Source organism: Myotis lucifugus, unplaced genomic scaffold, assembly GCF_000147115.1.
Source record: "Myotis lucifugus unplaced genomic scaffold, Myoluc2.0 scaffold_423, whole genome shotgun sequence".
Taxonomy (NCBI): Eukaryota; Metazoa; Chordata; class Mammalia; order Chiroptera; family Vespertilionidae; genus Myotis; species Myotis lucifugus.
In genome coordinates this window covers 748452-773751 of record NW_005871471.1, presented here as the reverse complement: position 1 = coordinate 773751, position 25300 = coordinate 748452, and the positions used below count along the sequence as shown (strand labels likewise).

Here is a 25300-nt window from a genome sequence, read left to right as displayed (position 1 = left end):
GTATAGTTGTGTACTAGGGACAGATTTTAAAAGTAGGAATCAGAAAAGAAAAACAGATAAATGATAGTGAATAATTAGGCACGTAGATCGATATTAAACCAGTGGAAGTAAGTAGAGAAGAATGTGGATGAGAGAGATAGAGCGAGGGAAGAAAAGTTTTAAAGGGAGCCGGTAGAGCTTAAAAGGAGAATGGGAAGAAGGAAGAAATGGGGGAGGGAGCAAAGCAGGTCTGAGGGAGGAAGTGAAGAAAAAATTAAGGTGGGAAGGAAGGAAAAAGGGAGGGAGGGCAGGGGTAAAGATAAAGGAAAGAAGGAATGTGGGGAGGGAGGGAGGGAGGGTAGGAGAAAGATGGGAAGAAGGATGATGGAACAGAAGTAGGAAGGAGGAAAGAAAAGTTTATAAATGATGAGTCAGTAGGAAAAAGTGTTACATAAAGGAGAGAGAAAAATTGTGTGACAGGGAGAAGCCAATAAGGAAATCAAATACAATTGTGTGTGAAGGGGATAAGATTAAAGAAAAAAAGTTAATAGGGGTGACCAGGCCGGCAGGGGAGGGCAGTTAGGGGTGACCAGGCTGGCGCAGGGATCGGGCCTAAGCTGGCAATTGGACATCCCCCGAGGCTCCCAAATTGGAGAGGGTGCAGGTCTGGCTGAGGGGGACCGGCCCCCCCCCCCCCCCGGGCATGAATTTCGTGCACTGGGCCTCTAGTAATTATTATAATTATTATAAGTCTGTTTCCTTCAAAAACCTATACATTTACTGAAGGAATATTTGGCTTCCATTTATTTTTGGTGAGTACTACAGAGTATATGTATTGTAAGTGTTCATTGAAAATTCACTGAAATCATAGTAAACTGCAAATAAATGAACTTTCCCCTCAATGGAACTGGTTCAGCTATCTTGACTATTTTTGTAAATCTATAATGATTTTTTTCTGTTTAATATTCAACTAAATTTGTTAATATAGCAAATTTAAAATATTATGAATATAAAATTTGAGGATAAGTTTGACAAAACACCTTTGCCATTTGATTCTTAGAAAAAGTTAACAGCCATTTAAATTTTATATAAATTCTAAAAAAAATCTAGTCAGTAGTCAGTATTGTCTAAAACAACAGATTTATAATAGTTGGCTCTGACAAATCATGACTGGCCTATACTAAATTCTAATTAGTATCTACATAACTATGTTACTTTAAAGGTAATATTTAAATAGGAGACAAGAAGTAAATGAATTGCTGAAATCAGTATTACAACACCACAGACATAAAATCTATATGTTGATACTATGGTGGAAAATGAAAAGATTAATCTGCAGTTCCAGGCTGGGTTTTGTATGCAGGTTTTGAACAGCATCTCAACCCGTGATCCTGTGCATAACTCACATTAGCTGAGTGAGGAACAATCCAGCAGAATATATATAGCTCTCCTAACACTGTTCCCTGTCATCTTGTTTTAAAGTATGGGAAACAGCCATCATAAGAGTCATAGTACATTGTTCCTCAAGTTTTCTTGCTTTCTAACATGACTTACAATTTCTGAATAGGCCAGTCATGATTTATCAGAGCCAACTATTATAAATCTGTTGTTTTAGACCAGTGGTCGGCAAACCTCGGCTCGCAAGCCACTTGCGGCTCTTTGGCCCCTTGAGTGTGGCTTTTCCACAAAATACCACGTGCAGGCGCGCACGTACAGTGCAATTGAAACTTCGTGGTCCATGCGCAGAAGTCGGTTTTCGGCCTGGGCGAGTCTATTTTGAAGAAGTGGCGTTAGAAGAAGTGGGGGGTGTGGTCGGTCGGGCGACAGGAGGCGCAGCGCAGGTGGGCCACGGGATACACAGCGCGGGGGAGGTACATTGTTTTGAGGTACGTTCGCTGAAGGTCGACCCCTTTCAACTCTCCCATCCACACTGGTCTATCTGAAACAAGTATACAAGACGAGTGTGGATGGGAGAGTTGGAAGGGGTCGACCTCAGCGAACGTACCTCAATCAGATTGAGGACGTTTTTAGCAAAGGCCAGCTTAGGAGTACCCTAATTAAGTTAATAATAATGTACCTACCTATATAGTTTAAGTTTTAAAAATTTGTCTCTCAAAAGAAATTTTAATCGTTGTACTGTTGATATTTAGCTCTGTTGACTAATGAGTTTGCCGACCACTGTTTTAGACAATATTGACTACTGACTCGATTTTTTTGCAACATGTGACTCTTTAGTAGGAAAATCTATTTAAATCTTAGCATGCTTTGGTTTGATCTAAACTAAATAATCTCTTTAAGATTTTAGATATGCTGTGTGTATTAACTGACAATTGATAGACAATTGAGAAGTTAAATACAATATGAAAAAATTATGAATGTAAGTCACATTAATACAAATGATAATGCCAAAATTTACCACCACAAGTTCTTATAAAAATATATTTGGCATAAACCATATTGCTAAATTCAAGGGTATTTGCTGCCCATCACAAACTCCTCACAAAGTTCCTTTATTCCTCTGTGACTTGAAGTCTTTCAGGGGAAAAAAAGGATACATAGAAAAGAATGTAGAGGTATTGGAACATACAGAAACAAAGTGGAAGATAAGAGAAGGCAAAAAACTATTCATAGAGGATCAAAAGATGAGAAGTAAAAATTATCTGCCTTAATCTTTCTAACCCTCTCCCATTTCATCCCCTTCTACTGTATATCCCTAAGGCTCTGGTTCCAGTGATGTGTGTGTGAGTGGAAACTCTGGTGAACCACCCTTTGGCACTTTAGAAGTTCCGTTTCCCATTCTTTCTGATTGTACATGATGAGGGAAGGAGCTCTTGACCTCACACAGCTAGAAGTGTTCTAAGTGGGGAGTATATGTAAGCATCCATTCTGGGTGGGGCTTTACAAAAATTCCAAAGAGATACTTTGTTATGGAACATCAATACATTTAATTACGTAGAAAGGATAGAATATGATGCCTAATCCTGCATTTAGATACTAGATAGATACTAAGCATTATCTATCATTATAGCCATTATTATTATAAAATATGTATTAATTTATCTGATTAAAAAGCAATGGCTAAAGATAAACACTCAAATGTGCTATTTTAAATGTTCTCTAAAAGTACACTCTGGGTATAAAATGTTTCCTTACCACATTTAGGAGGTAATTCACTCCAAACTATATAAGGGTAATGGGAACAGTATGTCTCTAGCAAATGGTTATTTGGCAACCAAACAAATGTGACATTAGATTATGGGGCTGGAATAAATCCATGTATCTTCTCTGATTTTAAATAGAAGGAAGTTATATAAAAAGATAACTCTAAATATGATTTTTTGCATAACTTGAATAAGGCAAAATCACTTCATATAACTAACTGGTAGAAGTAGAGAAATTATTTTTATTAATACTTACATAGAGAATCAATATGTGTATCTGGAGTTTTTAGTTTCTACGCCTCACCTGTTTTTCAAGAACAGACCACCACCAAATATCCAAAGTGAACTTGCTTACCTATAAGTCTTTAAGGACTGTATTTTGTTAGGTTGCAGGCAATTTTCAAATTCAAGTAGGAATGACAGAAGCACAAGCCAGCGAGACTGTGCTTCTCAAATGGAATAACACATCAAAATCTGTTCCTTTCTAAAGGTTTTAAACAAATATAGAAGTTCAGGGATTTTAAAGGCAATCTACTATATTTATCATCCAATCCATTCTTTGGACTATGCTGTTATAAACTGATTCTTATATTGGATCTAAATATATATCCCTCTTCCTCCTACTCCAACCTTTTTATCTTAGCCATACCTTTTAGAATAAAAAATTATCATCACAGAACTTGGTTGATTTTGTTCACTGCTGTATTCACAGAGCTTAAAACCTAGCACATGACAGCACTCAATCTTTTAAAAATGAACAATAGCTACCATTTATTGTAGGCTTACTGTTAGGCAGTATGCAAAAAATTTTTTACAATTTTAAAATCCTGACAATAAATATGAGGTTTATTATCGTCATTTTCAACATAAGACGACTGGATTTACAGAGCCTCAGTAACCTGTCCAAGATCACAGAGCTATAAATGCAGAACCAGAAGTCAAACCCAGGTTTGATTCCATAGCCCCCATCCTTAGCCACAGCATTTGCCCTTTTCCTATTCAACAACCTTTCCAAACAGGTATTCTTAAATAACCAGATACTTCACCAAGAGACTGTTTTTTTCGTGTTTGTTTTTTTTTAAAGCAGACCTCCATATAATGTCTAAATATGTCTAATATGGCAGGCACTCAATAAATATCTGCTGAATGAATGAATATGCAATAGCAACAAATATTCCAAGTGGTGTCAGAAATACCTGTAGAGTTTGGAAATGAAGACAATACATAAAAGTTTCTTAGCAGCTATAGTAACTTCTTGACTACTTGAAGTCCTTTTTACTCAGCCTTTGATAATTATGCTAAAAGAGATGGGAAACTGCGGGTTTAATTTCAAGGCGTCAGAGGTCAAGAGTGACATGATCAGATTCACACTGTGACAAGACCATTATGACTACATAATGAAGGAGGGGAGGAGAGGAAGAGCAGATGCAGAGATCAGTGATGACGTGATACTGAGAAAAACTTGGATCATCTTAGGGATGCTAGTAAAGCGGGTAAGAGTAAGAGGTATTTGGGAGGAAAAATAATTGGTAATTGGGAGGTGGGGGTGGAGTATAAGGAAAATGTCAAATGTTAAGTCCTAGATTTCCAGCTTTGCACGGACTGACAAGATAATATAGGTTACTGGAGGGGGACCAAGTTTAGGAGGGAATAAACACAAATTTGAACTCAAACATGAGACATCCAATGGAAATGTTGAAAAGGCAGTTGGATAGCCAGATGCTGGAAACAAATATGGCAGGTCAGAGGGCTAGATGAGAGGTGCACTTTTGGAGTCAAGTGTGTAACAGTAACCAGAATCCTGGAACGATGCTCCTGGATCTTTATCAGGTAGACACAAAGGTCTACCAGCACTTAACCAACCCACTGGTTTATAGTTAAGACAACAAGCAAGGAACACAGGAAAGAGGGGTGGCAGGTAGGCGGGAGGAATAAAGAGCACCCAGTGTTCATTCTCTCCCCAGGAAATCCTCTGGCCCTCTTGTTTTCCCTCTCCCTGAGATCTAATATCTTAAGGTAGGGTCTGAAAATTGGAGGTAGGGGAGAAGGGCGGTACAGGGAGCAGGATATAGAAATAATAGGGAAGTTACGCAGAAAAAAAGCCGGGTTACGTGACATAACTCTCAAAGGATCAGAGATTTTTTAAAAATATATTTTATTGATTTTTCACAGAGAGGAAGGGAGTGGGACAGAGAGTCAGAAACATCGATGAGAGAGAAACATCGATCAGCTGCCTCCTGCACACCCCCCACTAGGGATGTGCCCGCAACCACGGTACATGCCCTTGACCAGAATCGAACCTGGGACCTTTCATTTCGCAGGCCGACGCTCTATCCACTGAGCCAAACCAGTTAGGGAAGAATCAGAGATTTTATAAGCTAGGGAAAAAAAATGAGGGAGGCAAAAAGGACACCAACTCCATTCACATTCAGATCCTAAGAACTGTGGAGTCAGAAATAACTGACTCCATTTGAGAGGATAGTAGAGAAGCAATGTCCTTTGGGAAGAGGTAAGTTTCACTTAGGTCATGGAGGTACAAGAAATGTTCAGAGGACATCATATATGTTATATATAACAAATAATATATATTATTTATCTATATTATAAGTTATCAATAGAAGCCATCAGAGGCAATATCCTCATCTTCCTGCTAGGACACTGAATCTTTAAACATTATTCTTTCCTATTTCTTATGCAATTCATAGCTTGATAATGGTATACATAATTTTTATTAGTTATTTAATATAGAGTTTTAAAAATATTATTCATGCTGTTTCTTTCCAAACTAATTACTTTAAAATTTATGAATTAAGAATACATTCAGGACAATGACTTATTCATGTTTATAGAACCAAAAACATTTTTCATGATCTTTTGTACAATTAAACAATGACAGCCAATTTGTCTAAATAAAGGACCTAGCCCTAACCATTTCTGGCTCAGTGGACAGAGCGTTGGCCTGCGGACTGAAGGGTCCCAGGTTTGATTCCGGTCAAGGACGTGTACCTTGGTTGCGGGCACATCCACAGTAGGGGGTGTGCAGAAGGCAGCTGATGGATGTTTCTCTCTCATGGATGTTTCTAACTCTCTATTCCTCTCCCTTCCTCTCTGTAAAAAAAAAATCAATAAAATATATATTTAAAAAAGAAAGAAAGAAAGAAAAGGCACATTATTAAAAATAAATAAATAAATAAATAAAGGACCGAAACAGAATGGCTGAATTGTATGAACAGTATATAGATCATTAGTGTATAAATTAAATAAAAAGACCATAGTATGTCAATGACAAAAAGAACTATCTGCCATTCTTGTTACTTTTATTTAAAGGAAAGTAGAGATAGGATAGCTATAAAAAAATTCTACTCTAAGAGGCCTGTAATTGAAAAGATTTATGGGTTATATTTGAGCCCAGAGAGAAACAAAGACGATGAAAGACATTTCTAACCTGGAAAAGTAGGCATGCCAATTTTATAACATAGTAACTTCGGGTGTATGCATACAAGCACTACAACCCTGTTCACTGAGAGACACGTATTTGAGAGAATGAGTGTGGGAACCTAACACATAGGGAAGGAAAAGCGTGCCACTCTGTCTTAGAAAGCTATCTGCCTCAAGGCTAACGTTACTACCAACCACTCCTTACTATAAATCCTTTCCTCTTTCCTCCGTAGCATCACAAATTTCTCTTGGCTCTTCTCTCTGACTGCCTGACTGCTGTATCCCAATCTTCCAGTGGCTTTCTCTTCTTTCACTCATCCCCTAAGTGTTGTCGATGCCTTCTCACTCCACACATCCCCCAGTTTATTCCATCCATTCTTTTGGCTTCAACTACCATCCATTTCCTGATGACTCCAAAATCTACATTTCTGTTTCAAATCTTTCCCATGAGGCCCTGGTCCATTTAATAAACTATTACCACATATTTCTCCCCAAATATTTCAAATTCAATAAGCCTAAAACTGAACTATTTTCCCTTCCAAATCTGCAATATTATCATTTTCAGTAGTATTATTCAATTACTGAAATCAGAAATTTGGGACACATCCTAGACTCTATTCTTCTTTACACCCTAACTTTTAATCAATCACAAGTTCAGAGAAGGCATAAATCTTTAATTACAAACTACTCACAAATACAAACATGAATAAATTCTTTTGTGCTGTTAGGAAACTATGAAATACAGTGAAAAATGTAATTTACTAAAGTGGTGGTTAAAAGAGTAAGCTCAATCTGGTTTTGGAATTGATAAAAACTATTTTTATTACCTTTCCCAGTTGTAGAGGTTAATATTTATCTGGATTGCTTGGTAAACAAGGCCAGCCTGAAGAAGTAGTATTTCAGCTTCCTGTATATTCCCACTAAACATTAATATGTGGGCCATTTTTGATTCTTTAGATGGAAGATCTTTTATAGAATTGATGTATTGAACTTTATCAATCTAATAAAAGAAAATATATTTGAATTGGATAATAACAGAAATATAACAAATTATGGCAAAACACACACACATATATGCACATAAGTCAGCAGTTCTCAACCTGTGGGTCACCAACGTGTGGGTCGCAACCCCTTTGGGGGTCGAACGACCCTTTCACAGGGGTCGCCTAAGACCATCGGAAAACACATATATAATTACAGTGGTTCTCAACCTTCCTAATGCTGCTACCCTTTAATATAGTTCCTCATGTTGTGGAGACCCCCAACCATAAAATTATTTTTGTTGCTACTTCGTAACTGTAATTTTGCTACTGTTATGAATCGTAATGTAAATATCTGGTATGTAGGATGTATTTTCATTGTTACAAATTGAACATAATTAAAGCATAGTGATTAATCACAAAAACAATATGTAATTATATATGTGTTTTTCGATGGTCTTAGGCGACCCCTGTGAAAGGGTTGTTGGATCCCCAAAGGGGTCGCGACCCACAGGTTGGCGACCCACAGGTTGAGAACCACTGACATAAGTGAACATTATTTACCTCACCAATCGCTGCGTAGGCTATTTCTGCAGTTGTCATATCTTGATTAGCAACTGCCATAGCAGCTAGGCAAGCCCACATGGTTTGTTCCTAAAATGAAATATGAGAATAATTATCTCAATTACATGGCTGAATTTTAAAAATAAACAGTGATTTAAAATATAACAAAATTATATTTTAATTGAAAATAAAAAAAATACTGAGCCTGGCACTGAAAGAACGAATAATTCAATAACTTAATGATGTAGAAATTTCACTGTGGCTATTTTGTTAAAATGCATTAATAACACATAGAGAACTACTTTTAAATAAATGTTTTAAATTTTCTGAGTATCAGAGATTCCATTTGAACTCACAATATACTTTTAAGATAACTTAACAACCCTCCAGTCTTTTGGATAAGATGTTAAAGAATACAACATACAGGGAACCTGAGGAATGGGGAGGTACTTGGATAATGCTATTATAGCAGATTGCCACCAACAACCCCTTTTAAGAAAAACATCAAAAAGTCACTCCATTAAAGTGGATTCTAAGGAATGTTAAACTATATTCAACAAAAGAGTTCTGTGGTCAAACACATTTGGAAAATCCTGATTCAACCAGGTTGGGAAATGCTGATCTAAGGCAGATTCTTAACCTTAGCTGCACGAATCATCTGAGGAACTTAAAAACTATGCCCAGGCCTCTCCCCAGATTTAAGAAATTAGAAACTCTGTGGGGGTAGAAGTTGGGAACCTGACTTTAGAAAAGTTCCACAGAAGACCTTTTATATGTATCAATGTTAAGATGCTACCCATTTAAATGACGGCTTCCTCAGAGAATAAATCACAAAGCACCCACCCTCTGGATCACTCATATCTTCACTTATAAAAAGAGACATGATCCTGATTGCGTATTTCCACAGCCCTTAACTGTTGTCATTTCTCATCTTGGACAAAGACATTGTGTAAACTAATGCACAATATACACACAACTATGGGTCTGAAATGTCAGTACCTTGACAAAGCGACAGAGTCTTATAGCATCTTCCCATTTGGAACTGTTGACATATTCATGGAGAATAGCAGGATATGGTGGTATGCTCATGTGAACCAGTGAGCCATCGGCTCTTCTTATAGTTACCTGATTTCCCACAAAACTCACAATATGGGGATTTTTACTAAATTCACTGTAGAAAAAAAAAGCAAAGTGCAATTTATATTCTGAGCAAATTTTTCATATATATTAAATTTGGAGAGTTAATCCCGGACATATATATAAAGTATCCAACTTTCAAAACACATCCAAAAAAGTTAATTCCATGGAGAATGTATATATTCAAATAAACATCTGAATCTAACTTTTTATTTATACTTGGAGCAAAATATGCTATTTAACGTGGCAAATCTATTATATATGTGAGAACTATTCCTAAAAGCATTTCAAATGACTTTTCCCCTCAGTCCTAAGGTAAATCAGACAAATGATTAAATGACTTTACTTGAACTTTTAAAGTATTAAAGTGTAAACCATTAAAAATTAAGCTGATTTCAAGAATATTTCTTCACCATAAGAAGAGGTCAACTTTAAGAGACTAACTTCTCTTTTTTTTTCTTTAATGATAACTTCTCTTTATTCATTTGAAAACTTTTAAAATGATGCCTGTCCAGTTTTGTTAAGGTTATAAATTTAAAAATTAAAAGTGAACTCCAAATAGGTTTTCAAGTTAAGGTTTAGAGTTGAAAAGCCTTTGTATTCCTATTTTATTAAGAGTGAGAGATGCCCTTACTATTTCTTTTTTTTCCTTTTCTTTGTTAATCCTCACTAGAGGATATATTTCCATTGATTTTTAGAGAGATTGGAAGGGGGGGGGGGGACAGGGAGAGAGAAACATCAATGTGAGAGAGATACATCGATTGGTTGCCTCCCACAGGAGCCCTGACCAGGGCCGGAGATCGAGCCTGCAACTGAGGTACATGCCCTTGACCAGAATCAAACTGGAACCCTTTAGTCCACGGGCTGACACTCTATCCACTGAACCAAACCAGCTAGGACTCCCCTTGCTATTTCTTAGAGAATTTAGAACTATAAATGTATTTGATTTTCTGAAGCATATAAAATTTAAAAAACTTTTCAGTAATTTTACATATTTTTCTATAATATTAAAATATTAATTTAAAAATTGCCATAACCAGTTTGGCTCAGTGGATAGAGCGTCGGCCTGCGGACTGAAAGGTCCCAGGTTCGATTCTGGTCAAGGGCATGTACCTTGGTTGCGGGCACATCCCCAGTGGGGGGTGTGCAGGAGGCAGCTGATCGATGTTTCTCTCTCATCGATGTTTCTGACTCTCTATCCCTCTCCCTTCCTCTCTGTGAAAAATCAATAAAATATATTTTTTAAAAAATATTAATTTAAAAATTAAATTGTAGATTGAATTCACTTTTAGAACACATACATTCCTGAAAGGCTTAAAGTCAATGACAATCTGGGCGAGAGTAAAGGTTGTCACAAGGTTGTGTACCACTGAAAAATCTTCAGAGTGGCTATATTAAAATCACATTGAAAAAAACTACTTGAGTTACCATTAAACAACATTAAGCTTTAAAATTATACTCATACAATGGAAATTATATTCACATAAGAAACCAGTAAATAAGTAGTTTTATAAAACATTTTCAACTTGGTTCCATCAATTAAGTCTCACTAAGCTAGCTTTAGCTTAACAAAGTATTCAGTTGACTGAGTAAAGTGAAAGATATTTGCAGGATTAAAATTAGAGGCAAAGACATGACACTCTATTAGTTTTATTTACATAATAAATAATTCTGTGCAGTAAAATGTTACCTGGCATCCCTTTCATATAATGTTTTGGGCAAAATGTCTTTGTCCACATAAACTGTATTGGGGTAATACCACACTGTAAATCGAGTATCTTGAAGTCCACAAAGGATATTGCATGTGTCACTCCACGCCAAAGTATGCACCATTGTTCCTTATTGTAAAAAGAATGTTAATGTACTGTTAGTTCCACTATATAATAAGTATTAAAAATATATCTTTAAAATATATCTTGACATACAAGACCCTATCTAATTTCTGGTAGGTCTGACTATTTTCTGATCACATAATGGTGAAAACATGTACAAAAATTCACATAAGAATTGATGGAAATATTTGAATATCCTATCCAGAACCATTATATTTTTAATTTGCAAGTCTTTCTTCAATGCCAACTTAGCTGTGGCAGCTAAAGACCTGCTATTAAAATGGAACTAATAGCTAATAAATGTTATGAGATCAAAGCATTCATAGATTCATTCAAGCAAATAAGCTATTTAGTATAATATCTGACAGAGTAGATCTAAGAAAATTGGAAAGTAATTACAATTCTAAATTATTACAATAATTTTACCAAGTTTGATAATTTGTTCTTCCTTCCCAAATCGTTTCACTGAGGTGATATAGAGATCTCTATTTTTATCAATAAAAGCAATTTTTCTGTCATTCGTAAGTCCTTTTTGATCCAGAGCAATTTCCAAAATTTCATTCTAAAATTAAAAAAAATACTGGATTAGTTTTAGTGCTTAACCATCAGATCATTTTAATTATTAAAGAACATTTGTTTACTTAAAGATCTATTAAATATCACTCCCTCACTTATAGTGATAAACTGTCCCTGTTAAATAATTTTAAACTGCTAATACGCTAATAATTCAAAAGCTATACTAACTAACATGTATTTTGTGGGGGTTTTTGGCCAGGGAAAGATGCCCCTTAAAACACTAAAATAATGTATATTTTGAAACAGTAAGCTAAAAAATACTTCCATCTGAGTAGTCAGGGTGAAAGGATAAGGCAAGTCTGGGCATCACATGAGAGATTTGATTAAGCTCCTCACACCACAATTTACTCTAAGTAGATTGCCTATATTTTAAAGATTTGTAAGGACTGATTTATGGAAATATCTTATGTTTTTAAAGCCTTATATTTTATAGATTCTTTCACATTCATTTCTTGTGAAACAGAAAATAATCTTCTGATGTAGATATTATACTTATATTGCAGATGAGAAGACAGAGATCCATGGCCATTAAGTGAGTTTGCTCAGAAAAAGCTGGTAAGAAGCATATCTAGGATTTATAATCCAGACTTCTGACTGCACAATTAGTGATCTGTGTACAATAACAAAGTATTTCTCACATATTGCAGTAATCTATTACATTATTATACTAGCTAGTGAAATGCATTTTCTCATCATTTGAAAATGGTTCTGTATGGATTGATTTCAATTTAATTCAAGGGGTATTTGTTTACTGTGTACTATGTCTGAAGACTTGCTGGGATCTGTGAATTCAGCAAGAATCCTGATTGCACCAAATAATTGTATCTACGTATACTATCATAACATCTTTAAAAGCCAGCAATTCAAGAATTTCTCCCAGAATACACTAAAACTTGTGCAAGAAGGTATTTGCAAGGTAAGTCATCTTGGCAATATTGTAACAGCAAAAGACTGGAAACAAATGTCCATCACTTGGATACAGGTTAAAGAAATTCTGATACATCCATAAAATGTTATATGTATGGTGAGATGGGGGAAGATTTGGGAAAGTACTTCATATGATGATATGGAAAGTTCTCCAGAAATAGTGTGTGAGAAAAGGTGCAGAGTTGTATTTTACGGTTTTGTAAAAGAGTGGAAAAAGGACATATCAGTTCTGTTTGTGTTTGCATTAAAAATCTCTGGAAGGATATGTAAGAGATTAATAAAGTGGTTACTTATTTGGTAGAAAACCTATTGATGAGGAACAGGTGGAGGCAGACATTTTCACTGTATACTTTTTTACGATTTTTTAATTTCTGAATCATACAAATATATGTTATTCAAATTGAAAATAAATACTAAAGGAAATAAACGGTGGCTATTTACATTAGAAATAGCTAATGTCCATTACCGTATGAGAGAGAATCTTTCCATCACCTAATGGTTTTCCAGTTGATGCCTCAAAGAGGAAGATAACTTGAAAAAAAAAGTAGAACATTAGTTAATGTATTACATTAAAAATTTTTATTGGTAAACTTCAATGGAATTATATAGTCCTCATGAGAAATTATTTAACTCGGCGGCCCATTGAGTATCTATCAGCACAGAAGAGCAGCAGCATCAAATGTCTACTTATTAAAGGGGTCATATTTCTTCTGAAAACAGTGGAACTGGATACTTCCTAAAACATACATTCCCTAATTAGAGTGGTTATTAATGGCATGGCTTCAATGCTGCATAGGATCAACAATGGCAAGTCCAAGTCTGAATGTAATCTCTAATTTTGATAACTGATTTAGACCCAGTATAACATCACAGACAATCATTACTTCACAAAGGAAAATTGTGTCAAGTGCCTACTATACTACTAGGCAATGTGTTACATACTGTTCAGTTCCCTGTGGCCAGCATACCACTATGGTATAATTTGTTGGGTGTTTGTCCTGGGTCCCTGGCAGAGAACTTGAACCCTTGCCATCTCCTGAGGGATAGGAGTGTCCTTGTTTGCTAACAGGGATTCTCTGCGTGGAGCAGAGGCTGTCTCTATCCCTCTCCCTTTCTCTCTGTAAAAAATCAATAAAATATATTTTTAAAAAAAAAAAAAAAAGACTGTTGGGGCGAGGGTGGGAAGATTGTTGGAATGTTTCTGTGATTCTCTTTAAGTAATTCCAGAATTATTTCAGCCCAAGATTCAACCCAACTGGAGTCATTTTATGTAACTGAACATGCACATAGGATTACAGAATGAAAAGACAGAAATGGTACAAACAGTCAGAAAAAAAACTGGGTAATTTATAAAGATAATAAAAATGCTAAAATATGTATAATGTGATATTAAATCCTAGAGGAGCACACTTTTACTATATTTATTTTAGTTTTTAGTAAACCTTAAGATATTAAGTTTGAGGTCACTGGTTATATTCACAGAGGAATCATGTCATAACAGTAAGTTATGTTCTAAGACTGCCAATTATGCTGAGAGAGATGAAAAAGAAAAATATATAACAGAATTTTGAATTAAATATAGAAATATAATTAGAAAATTTTGGCTTCCATTTTTAAAATATGATTTGGGCTTGGTAAACCCAGTTATTTTCATAACTATACAAACTAATAATTTTTTAAAAAGCCTTCCATCCTATGCTGACTGCGCATATTAGAAAGAGCTGGAGGTAAAGGATGAACTCATCTACTTTTCCACATCTCTAAGTGGCCCTGATCTATGGGAGGCTGGACCTGTGTTTTGGTGATAACATGTAACAGAAACTGGGAGCTGAAAGAGTTGCTTCTAAACATAAGTACTGTAACTGCTCTCTAACTTTCACGCTCCTCATACCCAGATTATTTGTTTCAAATAATCACCAACACTAATATCCTATTGTATCTGTGCAAGACAGAAGTCAAAAGCAGTACCTATCTATTACTTAACCAGTCACCCACAGGGGTATATTCAAATCCATTATCATGTATTCATTGAGCACCTACCATGATATAGAGTACTGTGCTTGGTTCAAGAATCATGCCTATAAAGGACCTCCCAAATTAGAAAGGAACCACTGATTTTATTTGTGGATGGCCCCGTTGAAAGGAAATTTTTTAAATTCCAGGGTAAAGATTTAGGTACTTCAATTGGGTTTTCCATTGTTAACATATACCTCTATTTAGCCATTAATGATCACTAGTTTCTTTAAAAGGGAACATAAGGAAAATATTTTCCTTCTCATTTTATATCAGTTCTACAATAATTTTAATCTTTTTGATTTTCTATTTACAGCAAAATGAAGTTACATGATTATCTTACTCAATAATCAAAATGTATGTAAATAAAACAAAGTTTATTGGCATATAAATCTGTTTCTGAAAATATTCATAATTCTTTCTAACTGTAAAATTCTATGAACTATCAAAGGACTAAAGAATAATGAAATGTTTCACATATAAGTTATATTCAGTTGGTATATTCAGTTGGAAATATACATATATATTAAAGCTCCTACCTACACTATGTGGTGTTCAATAAGAAAAGTATAAATTACTCATAGTGATGACTGAGATTTTCAAATCTATGTTTATTGAAAGCAAAAATCTGACTTCCTAATTATAATTAACAGTTACACAGCCATCTTAAATCTGTCTGCTATCTAGAAATGATTTCCTTTCCTTTTCTCCCTTTTTACCTAGAAAGGAAGTCCTTAAAAACAAAACAATTACCAAATGTTTTACCGAACTATGCAATTACAAAACACCTGACATATGTATTTTTAAGTATGTGGTCTAGATTTTTATATGAAAAATTAAAATTATTCATGATTTTGTTCTACTTCACCAATTTAAAATATTGATTTTTAAAAATGTAAGCAAAATAGATAGTACAATGAAGCACAATATTTACTATGTTACCAAAAGAAAAAGAAATATTTAAAAAGATCAATAAACTTAAAAATTAACAAACCTTTTTCAGACTCACAATCTTGAATTCAATCTCTACCAACAGCTACCGAATATATAAAGATTTATTCCTTACCACTGAGTTTTGTTATTGTAACAATATCTATTTGTTAAATAAAGTATGACAACTTTATATATAGTTCAGTTCTTTCATTAATTCATGACTAGGACAAATTAGAAAGTTCATATTTCTTTCATAGAAAGTTACATATCAATAGATAAGAAAATGAAAGTTAATGTGTGAAAATTTTATAGTGTTAACAAATTTCACGGATATTTGACATAGGAGATTATAAAAATGTACTCACTTTTTTCATCGGCTTTGTCTTTTATTGCTATGGTATCATTACTCAGAGATACAGTCTGTGCATTCAGAATATCTGTTCTCATTCCAGGAAATTTTGGAGAAGAAATGAAGCGCCCTTCATAAGAATATAAATAGATACCACCACCATCTACAAGAAGAAAATGTCTAAAAAATAAAGAATTAAAAAATATTCTCAAATAGGAGTATACTATCCTATATAATAAAACCTTAATATGCAAAGCGACCAAACGACGGAATGACCGGTCACTATGACGCGCACTGACCACCAGGGGGCAGACGCTCAATGCAGGAGCTGCCCCCTGATGGTCAGTGTGCTCCCATAGGGGAGCACCACTCAGCCAGAAGCCGGGCTCACAGCTGGTGAGCGCAGCAGCAGTGATGGGAGCCTCTCCCACCTCTGCAGCAGCACTAAGGACCTCCCAGGGGATGTCCACCTGCTGGCTTAGGCCCGCTCCCTGTGGGCAGGCAGACATCCCCCAAGGGGTCCTGGACTGCAAAAGGGCGCAGGCCAGGCTGACAAACACCCCCTGCTTCCCAGTGCACGATGTTGTGCACCAGGCCTCTAGTATTTTTATAAGTAATAAAAGCATAATATGCTAATTAGAACAGACAGTTGAATGACCTTTTGGACTTCCTTCTGTACGAAGCCGCGGGGGCCGAGGCAGAGGCAGTTAGGGGCGATCAGGCAGGCAGGCGAGTGGTTAGGGGCAATCAGGCAGAGTGGTTAGGGGTGACCAGGCAGGCAGGCGAGTGGTTAGGGGTGACCAGGCAGGCAGGCGAGTGGTTAGGGGTGACCAGGCAGGCAGGTGAGTGGTTAGGAGCCAGCAGTCCCAGATTGTGAGAGGGATGTCCCAGATTGCGAGAGGGTGCAGGCCAGGTGCCTCTAGTATTTTTATATTAGACAATAGTTTATCCTTTGGAAAAACCTAAACCTTACAATTAAAATAAGTACATAGGTATAAACAAAATGAAATATACAAACAACCTGCAAAGTCAACACTGGTTGTTTTGTTTCCAGGTTCTTGTTTTTTAATGGAGGTAGGAGAAGTAAAATGAAAATGCTCATAAACACTACCCTATTTTGACCCCTTTTACATTATACTTGCAATTCCTTTCCTTTCCTAAAGAAGCATCTCTATACAAAGGCAATAAGAAAATCTCACAATTTACATTCAGTGATTTTAATGCCTGATACTAGTTGTATCATGAAACAGCATTAAACAGATTTCACAATTAAACAGATTTCACAATTAATGATTATGTTAAAGACAAAGATTAAATATCGGTTAAAGTCCAAAACAGTAGAAATGACTCAAAAATTAACATTAGGGCCTGGCCGGTGTTGCTCAGTGGTTGAGCGCTGATCCAGGAACCAGGAGGTTGCTGGTTCGATTCCCAGTCAGGGCACATGTCTGGCTTGCAGGCTCAATCCCCAGTAGGGGTGCATGCAGCAGGCAGTCAATCAATGATGTTCCTCTCTCATCGATGTTTTTATCTCTCTATCCCTCTCCCTTCCTCTCTCTTTAAAAATGAATAAAAACATAATTTAAAAAATTAACATTAGGGCCAGCATTTATTAAAATTAAATGCTTTGACTTTAAAATAGTATAATGACCATTGGTAAATTTATTCATATCTAAAAGAACACATTTTTAAATAGCAGGGACTAGGGTTCATTTGCTGTGTTGATAATTATATTCAAGGTATAAGGGTTCTGTGTAGTTAATTTTTTATTAAGTCAAAATGTAAATATTTTATGGCTGCTATTTTTTTCTTTGATATAAACATTGCAAAAAAAAAAAAACCACCATAACACACACCAATTCAAACAATACGGAGAAATCAAAAGATCTCTTGCAATCATATCTCCAGAAAGATAACTTATAGCAAATAAAGTATGGATATACCATAACTTTACTTAGTTAACTCATTCCTAATGGACGTTTATTTCAAATTATTTACTGTTTTAAAGAATGTCTAGATTCTATACACATCCCTGTACATCTACCTTACTAATTTCCTTGCTACAGCTTCTAGAAATGCAATTATTGGATCAAAGGTCTTATACTGTTAAAATTTTAATATATATTGTTAAACGGCCCTTTGAAAGGTTGCATTGATTTACACTCCTACTACTGCTATATTGGAGTGTCTATTTCTTCAATATTGAACACATTATTACTTTTTAAAATCTTATGTTCAAGGTTTTAATATCCTTGATTCAGAACTATTTCTTGACTTGGGAATTGCTAATTATTCTTTCTTGCTATGGAAACAAATAGGAAATAAACACAAAAACAATTAAAAGTTAGTATATAATAAAGCCCGAATATATACACTTTAATTAAATTAATACTTGATTATTAGTGTGTACTTTATTTAATTAAAGGTTTGACTTTTACACATTAGTGCATATTTGCTAATGTTGACAAAGTGACCTATTGTATTAGTATACATTCTTTCTTAGTCTCAGAACTAAAAGCATTTTCTCGCCCTGGCCAGGTTGGCTGACTTGTCTGGAGCATCGTCCAGTACACTAAAAGGTTGTGGGTTGAATCCCCAGTTGGACGGGGCACTTACCAGAGGCAACTGATCAATGTTTATCACACTGATGTTTCTCTCTCTTTCTCTCTCTCTCTCTCTCTCTCTCTCTCCTTTCCTCTCTCTCTAAAAACCAATTAAAAAACCCACATATCCTCGGGTGAAGATTTAAATAAATAAATAAACAAATAAATAAAAGCATTTTCTCTTCTTTTAATCTCCTTGCGAGTAAACAGTTTCAAGGGGCAAACATATCTAAATGTACAAATAAGACCAGCAATTCTTTAATTACCTAATAATTGATTCCATTGATATATGCATTTATTAAGAGCATATTTAAAAATTACATATTTATAAATAATGTATAAATAAATTTATTTGAAATTGTTTGAGTAAAAAAATGTCAGAAATGTTTTTTGGACAACATCTTACCTTTAAGTAGCAAAGATGTCTTTTTATTTTTAAAATTTATGATATAACTAAATAAATAAATCATATATTCAATTTCATTAAACAGATGATACAAAACTTGACACAATTATTTTCTTGATCAATCAAGGTCATCAATATGATGATCATACTCTTCAGTAACTAGTTAACTGACAGCTTTGACTCATGAGAATCTGTTGGTGCATCAAAATAATGATGCCGCTTAGCTCCACAGTTCTGTGCTTTAAGTTTTCTCTATGCTCCCTTGCCAGCCAGTCACTTTTCTTTCTGTCACTGTGCCAACCTCTAACAGCCCACCAGCACCATTCCTCTTCTGATTTGCTATTTATAAAATGCTGTGGGCTAGAAAACCTGATAATAAACACTATTAAGAGCTGCTTAGGTAGTGAGTAAAGGGATAAAGAATAAAATACAAGGTTTTGTGCAAATATTTTCATAGCTAGCTATTTTAGGTAATTGTCTATTACATTTTCATACTTTATTCCAGGTTTTATTGGGTTGTAGTTTTCTAAGTTTGACTTGTGATTCAGCAGGGTATCAATGTACTTGAAAGACTGATAGTTTTCATGGATAAGTGTAGATTCCTGAGTTACTCCAGTTATTTGGTCTGGAGTTTCTTTGTCCTATATACACTGAGAGTGTTGGCAGAGGATATCATTTTTTAAACTTCAGGTCACAGCCAAGTAGTGGCTTATAAAATTAATGAGTTTCAACCAATATTTAAAAACAAAAACAGAGCCCTAGCCGGTTTGGCTCAGGGGATAAAGTGTCTGCCTGTGGATTGAAGGGTCCTGGGTTCGATTCCAGTCAAGGGCACAAGCCTGGGTTGCAGGCTTGATCCCCAGTAGGGGGCATGCAGGAGGCAGCTGATTAATGATTGATCTCTCATCATTGATGTCTCTATCTCTCTCTCACTCTCCCTTCCTCTCTGAAATTAATAAAAATATACTTAAAAAATAAAAAATAAAAACAATAGAAAATAGAGGGACCTTGAGGTCAAAACTATTTCATAATAATTTGCCCGGTTCACTCTCATTTTCTCATGTCATTAATCTGATATTTACTTCCGAGTTTATTCTCATAATTTAAAATTAATAACTTTTAAATCTCAATTTTAATTTCTAATACTATAGTAAATGGTAATATCTATAACCCTCATATAACCCTCCATATCATTTTATGAATGTAAGCAAATTTGAAGACCAAAAAGTTTCAGAACCATTGATCTAAGACCTTATTCTCTTACTCTTAAAAAAATAAATAGTAGAAACAGATTGATACCTAATGACTAATATGACATTCTTAAATGGCATGCTTTAACGAGTGCTTTGCTGTGATTTGAAATATTTTAACCCAAAATTCAGTAGTCAAAGATGATAAATTACCTTTCTGCTTGCAGAATTAAACTAACAGTTCCTTCTTTGAGATCAAATATAAGTGGTGTATTCCAGTTCTTTGTACTGAAAGACAAATAAAATAGAAATTTATTAACATTTAAAACACGGAACACTTTTTAATAAGGAGATAGGTATTCATTTTAAGTGTTTTTAGTTTCACAGTAACTTTGTATATATTTCTATTACAGCGGTTGGCACACTGTTCTGAAATTATTCACTTAATTTTTGTATCCCTCAACAGAACACAGAGACTCTGTCCCTAAACCTAGCACACAGGAAGCATTTAATAAAAGTTAATTGTAGGAATCACAATAAATGAATTGAGGAATCCTAAGTGTAAGTCCAAGTAAAATCTATTAGCTCTGTGATTCGGGCAACTCGTCTAATGTTTCTCATCTGAAAAACAGTAGCAGCATGGCATAGTGTAAAGGGGATGGGTTTTTGCCTAAATGGATCAAGATTAGAAATCTGGTTTCACCACCTGTCAGCCATATGAGTTTAAGAAGCTTAATCCTCTAAGCATCAGTTTCCTTATATGTAAAATGAAGATAATGACAACTTACCCAAGTATTTAGCTAACTGCCTCTTATATAGCAGATACTGAACAAACATTTATAATACGTAACAAGAACATGATAAACATGATTTATTTCTCATACAGGTCTCCCAAACAGATGTTTGTGAAGCATTCTGTAAACTGTAAAATATTATATAAATACTTATTAAATAAATGGATACATAAGTGAACAAATAACTCCTTTGGTTTTTATAGTGTAATATGATTCAACGATAGGGATGAGCGGACAGAACATTTAGAGCCTGTAAAACCTATCTCCAAGTAATCGGTTGCTTCACAGTTTAAAATGTTTTATTACTCTTATATATTCTGAATCTCTCTCAATTACTTTCATGGAAGCAATGTTTTAAATTTCATATTCAGATCCAGAAGATGGGGGAAGGGAAGGTTGAAGTGAGTAAACACACAAATTAATCTTGGCTAATGCAGAGTCTGATACCCATATTTCAATAATTAAATGCATGTATAAAGCAAAACAATGAATAAATCTGGGGGTTGCAGATATAATAAAGATGTGCTTTTGTATTTTAGAAAAAAATATGGCATGTTTCATTCATGAAGTTATTAGAATTAACCTTCGTTCTTTGTCAAGATAACTAATAAGAACAATGATTATGTAAATTTTTTAAAAATATCCATTCACAAAATTACATGTCATGGAAATATAAACTCCCCAAACTGTAATGTTGAATGAGTGTATTCTATACAATTATTGGTGAAATCAGATGAATATTTAACATAGAGTTGCTTATATATATTTTTCTTTTTGCAGAACTTTTTTCTTTTCTAGAACTTCTCATATAAACTGTATATTGCTTGCAAGTTAGTTTTAAAAACTATATTTTATTAGTAAAAAAGGGGCAACAGTTATTAAAAACTTGGATTAAAATCCCAGCTCTTCCTTTAGTAAAAAAAAGTTAAGTAAGTGGATCTAGGGCCAGTTATTTAATTACTCTGTGTCCTTTAGTTTCTTCATCTCATAAAATGGGAATAATCTATAATAATAAAAGAGTAATATGCTAATTAGACCGGATGTCCTTCCGGAAGAAGCTGGGGCTGCAAGGGAAGCTCAGGTCCTGGGTGCCTGAGGGAAGCTGGTGCCAGCAACCGGGGAAGGAAGGCCTACTCTTGTATGAATTTTGTGCATTGGGCCTCTAGTAATAATAATAATACCCAACACACAGAGTATATTAAGTCATGAACATAAAAAATAGTATAATAGTGCCCAATAAGTAATAGTGATTACATAAAATATTAGTAGGTGTTTTCAATTTAATGAAATATGTTTTGGTGATCATAGGTGTCAGTCCTACTCATTCCCACTACTGCTACCTGGTATTTCACTTTAGTAAATATTCTGTACCTTAATAAATGTCTTGACAACAAGAGATGGGAGTCATGGTAAATCAGAAAACAAAAGAGAAGCAATCTTATATTTTGCCACATATTAACTAGTAAAAGATAGTTACTGGAGTGACAAAAAAACAAAACACAAACCTACTGAACTGTTAGTAATTATTTTAAAAAGCAACCTCTCTAATACAAGTAACACATAATGATACTAATCCTACAGATTCAAACTAATCCTTGCCACTATAAAGAGCCAACAAGTCTTACCTACTTGAGACAAAAAAAATCCTAAACTGAAGAAATATTCTCTATTTCCTCAACCCCATGAAAACTAATTATTCAAATACTTATGTCCATTGAATGATTGATATTTTCTCACACTCTATAGTACCTTCCCCATATCTCAACGGTTTAACTTGGTATCTCTCTTGACTTTTCTCAAATTCTTCCTGTTGCTCTTTCTCTTTATGAAAGAAAAACATTTTCATGTACAATTGAGCTGCTTGTTTCTTAATGCTCTCTCCTTTGCTTCTCTCATTTCATTACTCCAGACTTGGCTATTATACGAAGTTGCAGATTCTCACTTGTAGCAAATTTATACATAGTGAGTGAGAAATATTAATACACAGTTATAACAATGGTTAATTAAATTAGCAAATGTATTAGTTTGCATTATGTATTACTGGGCATGAGGATACCAAGACAACACTATTTTTCATGTTTTTCAATCCATTTATTTACTCAAAAATACTTCCTTATTTATTAAGTACCTACTACATGTCGGACACTGTGCTAGTAGGTAACTGGGCATGTAAATGTTGAATAAGACATATAATCTCTATCCTCGATTTTATATTCAATGATGATTAGACTATAACCATATAATGTTATAAGATACCTCTTCTCAATTCTGCTTTCAGACACTACACATTGATAGCTTGAAATTGGCCATAGTAGAAGTATTTACATCATAGAAATCAGCAGAAAATGCAAATCAAGGCAAAAAGTTAGTTGTTCAACATTTATTAGCACATACTGAGCTACTGTTTTAAATACCAAGTATGTTTAGGTGAAAGTCCTGGATGTGTGGAATCATTCCCTGCTTTCTAATACAAAGTATACCGAATAATATTTGCTTTCATTATTTCTGGACAACTTTGGATCATCAATATGAATGTGATTACCACAGGCTATGATGTTAAGCCTAAATAGCTCCTTGTGTCCTTAATGAATGAATATATTTCACTCTGTTGTCAGGCTGCTAGTTGTCCCCTATTCCAATGGTTAGGAAGTTCATTTTTGCATCATTTATCAGCTGCTCCTAGTCTTTCCTGTGCTTTGAAATCAAATTATACTAAATTCCTTAGAACTGTGAGGAAAGTAAGAGCAAACACTATTTCAGAGAAGTATTTTAAAAGTGAGTATTAACCTTTGATTCACAAACTTCATTAGATCTATTTTCACTGCTCTCGGCTCACTTTTTCTCACTCTTGTTTGGGATGAAGTTCAGGATAGGAACTTGATGTGAAAGATTAAAAATAAATTCCTCATCACAGACAAAACTGGATTTTTAAGAAATGCAAGATGCTTACGAGAACACATAACATTGAAGAGACGTTGAAACAACTAAGTGGGCATAGTTCAAAGATGCTTTAATGACTCTATCACGGAATTCCAGTAAATCCACTGCATCATTAAGAACGTTACGGACCTAAACAAGAAAAAATGAAATACCAACAAACAACATTAAAATACATCAAACTTTTATTAGGTAAGTTAGCAAGATTTTGAAAAACAAAAAATTCAATGCTCTCATGATTGTCCAATCATATAAAAAAGAAGAATTCAATAGTAACTAGGATAAGATGACATGTTTGGGTATAAAATCAACCAACAAAATTATAGACATAAAAAACTTCTTAGAAATAAATAGAAAAAGATATATAGAGATTCCTAACATGCAAGCCAATCTGAATGATGTAGCAATGGAGCAATAAGGTGAAAATGCTATAACATAATCAAAGGAGTGTGGCAAATAGGAGTTGGAAAGAAAGTATACAGATTGGGGCAAAAGTAGGTTTACAATTGTTCGTATGGAAAATAATACAATAATTAATAAATAATAATAGTACAAGAATAAACTCTGTGTTTTGTGTTCTTACAACTATAAACCTACTTTTGCCCCACCCTGTATAATTTCTGCCCCAAACAGTATGATTATATCTTTTTAGGGTTAGATTTTACTTTAAAATTTAAGTTCTAGCCCTAGCCGGTTTGGCTCAGTGGATGGAGTGTCGGCCTGCAAACTGAAGGGTCCCAGGTTCGATTCTGGTCAAGGGCACATGCCTGGGTTGCAGGCTCAATTCCCAGTAGGGGGCGTGCAGGAGGCAGCTGATCAATGATTCTCTCATTATTGATGTTTCTATCTCTCCCTTTCTCTCTGAAATCAATAAAAAATATTTTAAAAAATTTAAGTTCTAAAATAAGAGATATAACAATTTCAAAAGTAGAGTAGGAAGTGTTAGTGCATAGTGAAAAAACCAAGCTGCACAGAGGGGGAGAAAATATTTCCATATGTAAAAACACAGAGATAATATAAAGAAAGTTAAGCACCAACTAACAAAAGGAGATTTGCCTTTGATAGTCAAAATTGTTATGTTTGTAACAGAATAAAGTTTGCAAGAATTTTAACAGTTGGTAGTATCAGCCAAAAATCCTAAAGTTGGGGATGATTTGCCAAAAATTAGGAAAAATGTTGGGCAAGTTAAACTTATCTAATCTCTGGCCAGAATGGGTACGATATTATAGTAACATCTGAAAAATAGAGAAAAAGAGTTTAATTGTAATTAGTATTGCTTCAAATTCCCCTCAAAATGATATCATCTTTATAAATACAGTTTAATGTGACAATTACAGTATTAATGAAGAATGAAAGGGTATAGTAAAAAGATAGGAAAATAAAGTCAAACATCTTATAAGTATTTCTTTTAAGTACTTCTACCTATAAGGCATATTCTATTTTTATTAGAGGCCTGGTGCAAGGATTTGTGCACCAGTGGG

At 34.6% G+C, this 25300-nt stretch overlaps 1 protein-coding gene across 1 annotated transcript in view; it reads right to left on the bottom strand.

The window, feature by feature from the left end:
- The window catches only part of IFT80 (intraflagellar transport 80), a 106077-nt gene that overhangs the window by 6599 nt on the left and 74178 nt on the right, over positions 1-25300 (bottom strand). Inside the window, exons 10-19 of the mRNA XM_023744001.1 lie at positions 23833-23951; positions 20302-20376; positions 15906-16069; positions 13061-13125; positions 11518-11653; positions 10950-11097; positions 9122-9293; positions 8123-8212; positions 7406-7578; positions 3973-4135 (exon numbers count right to left, since the gene is read on the bottom strand). Of these exons, the coding sequence (XP_023599769.1) occupies positions 3973-4135; positions 7406-7578; positions 8123-8212; positions 9122-9293; positions 10950-11097; positions 11518-11653; positions 13061-13125; positions 15906-16069; positions 20302-20376; positions 23833-23951 (1305 nt within the window). The remainder of the gene's footprint in view (positions 1-3972; positions 4136-7405; positions 7579-8122; positions 8213-9121; positions 9294-10949; positions 11098-11517; positions 11654-13060; positions 13126-15905; positions 16070-20301; positions 20377-23832; positions 23952-25300) is intronic.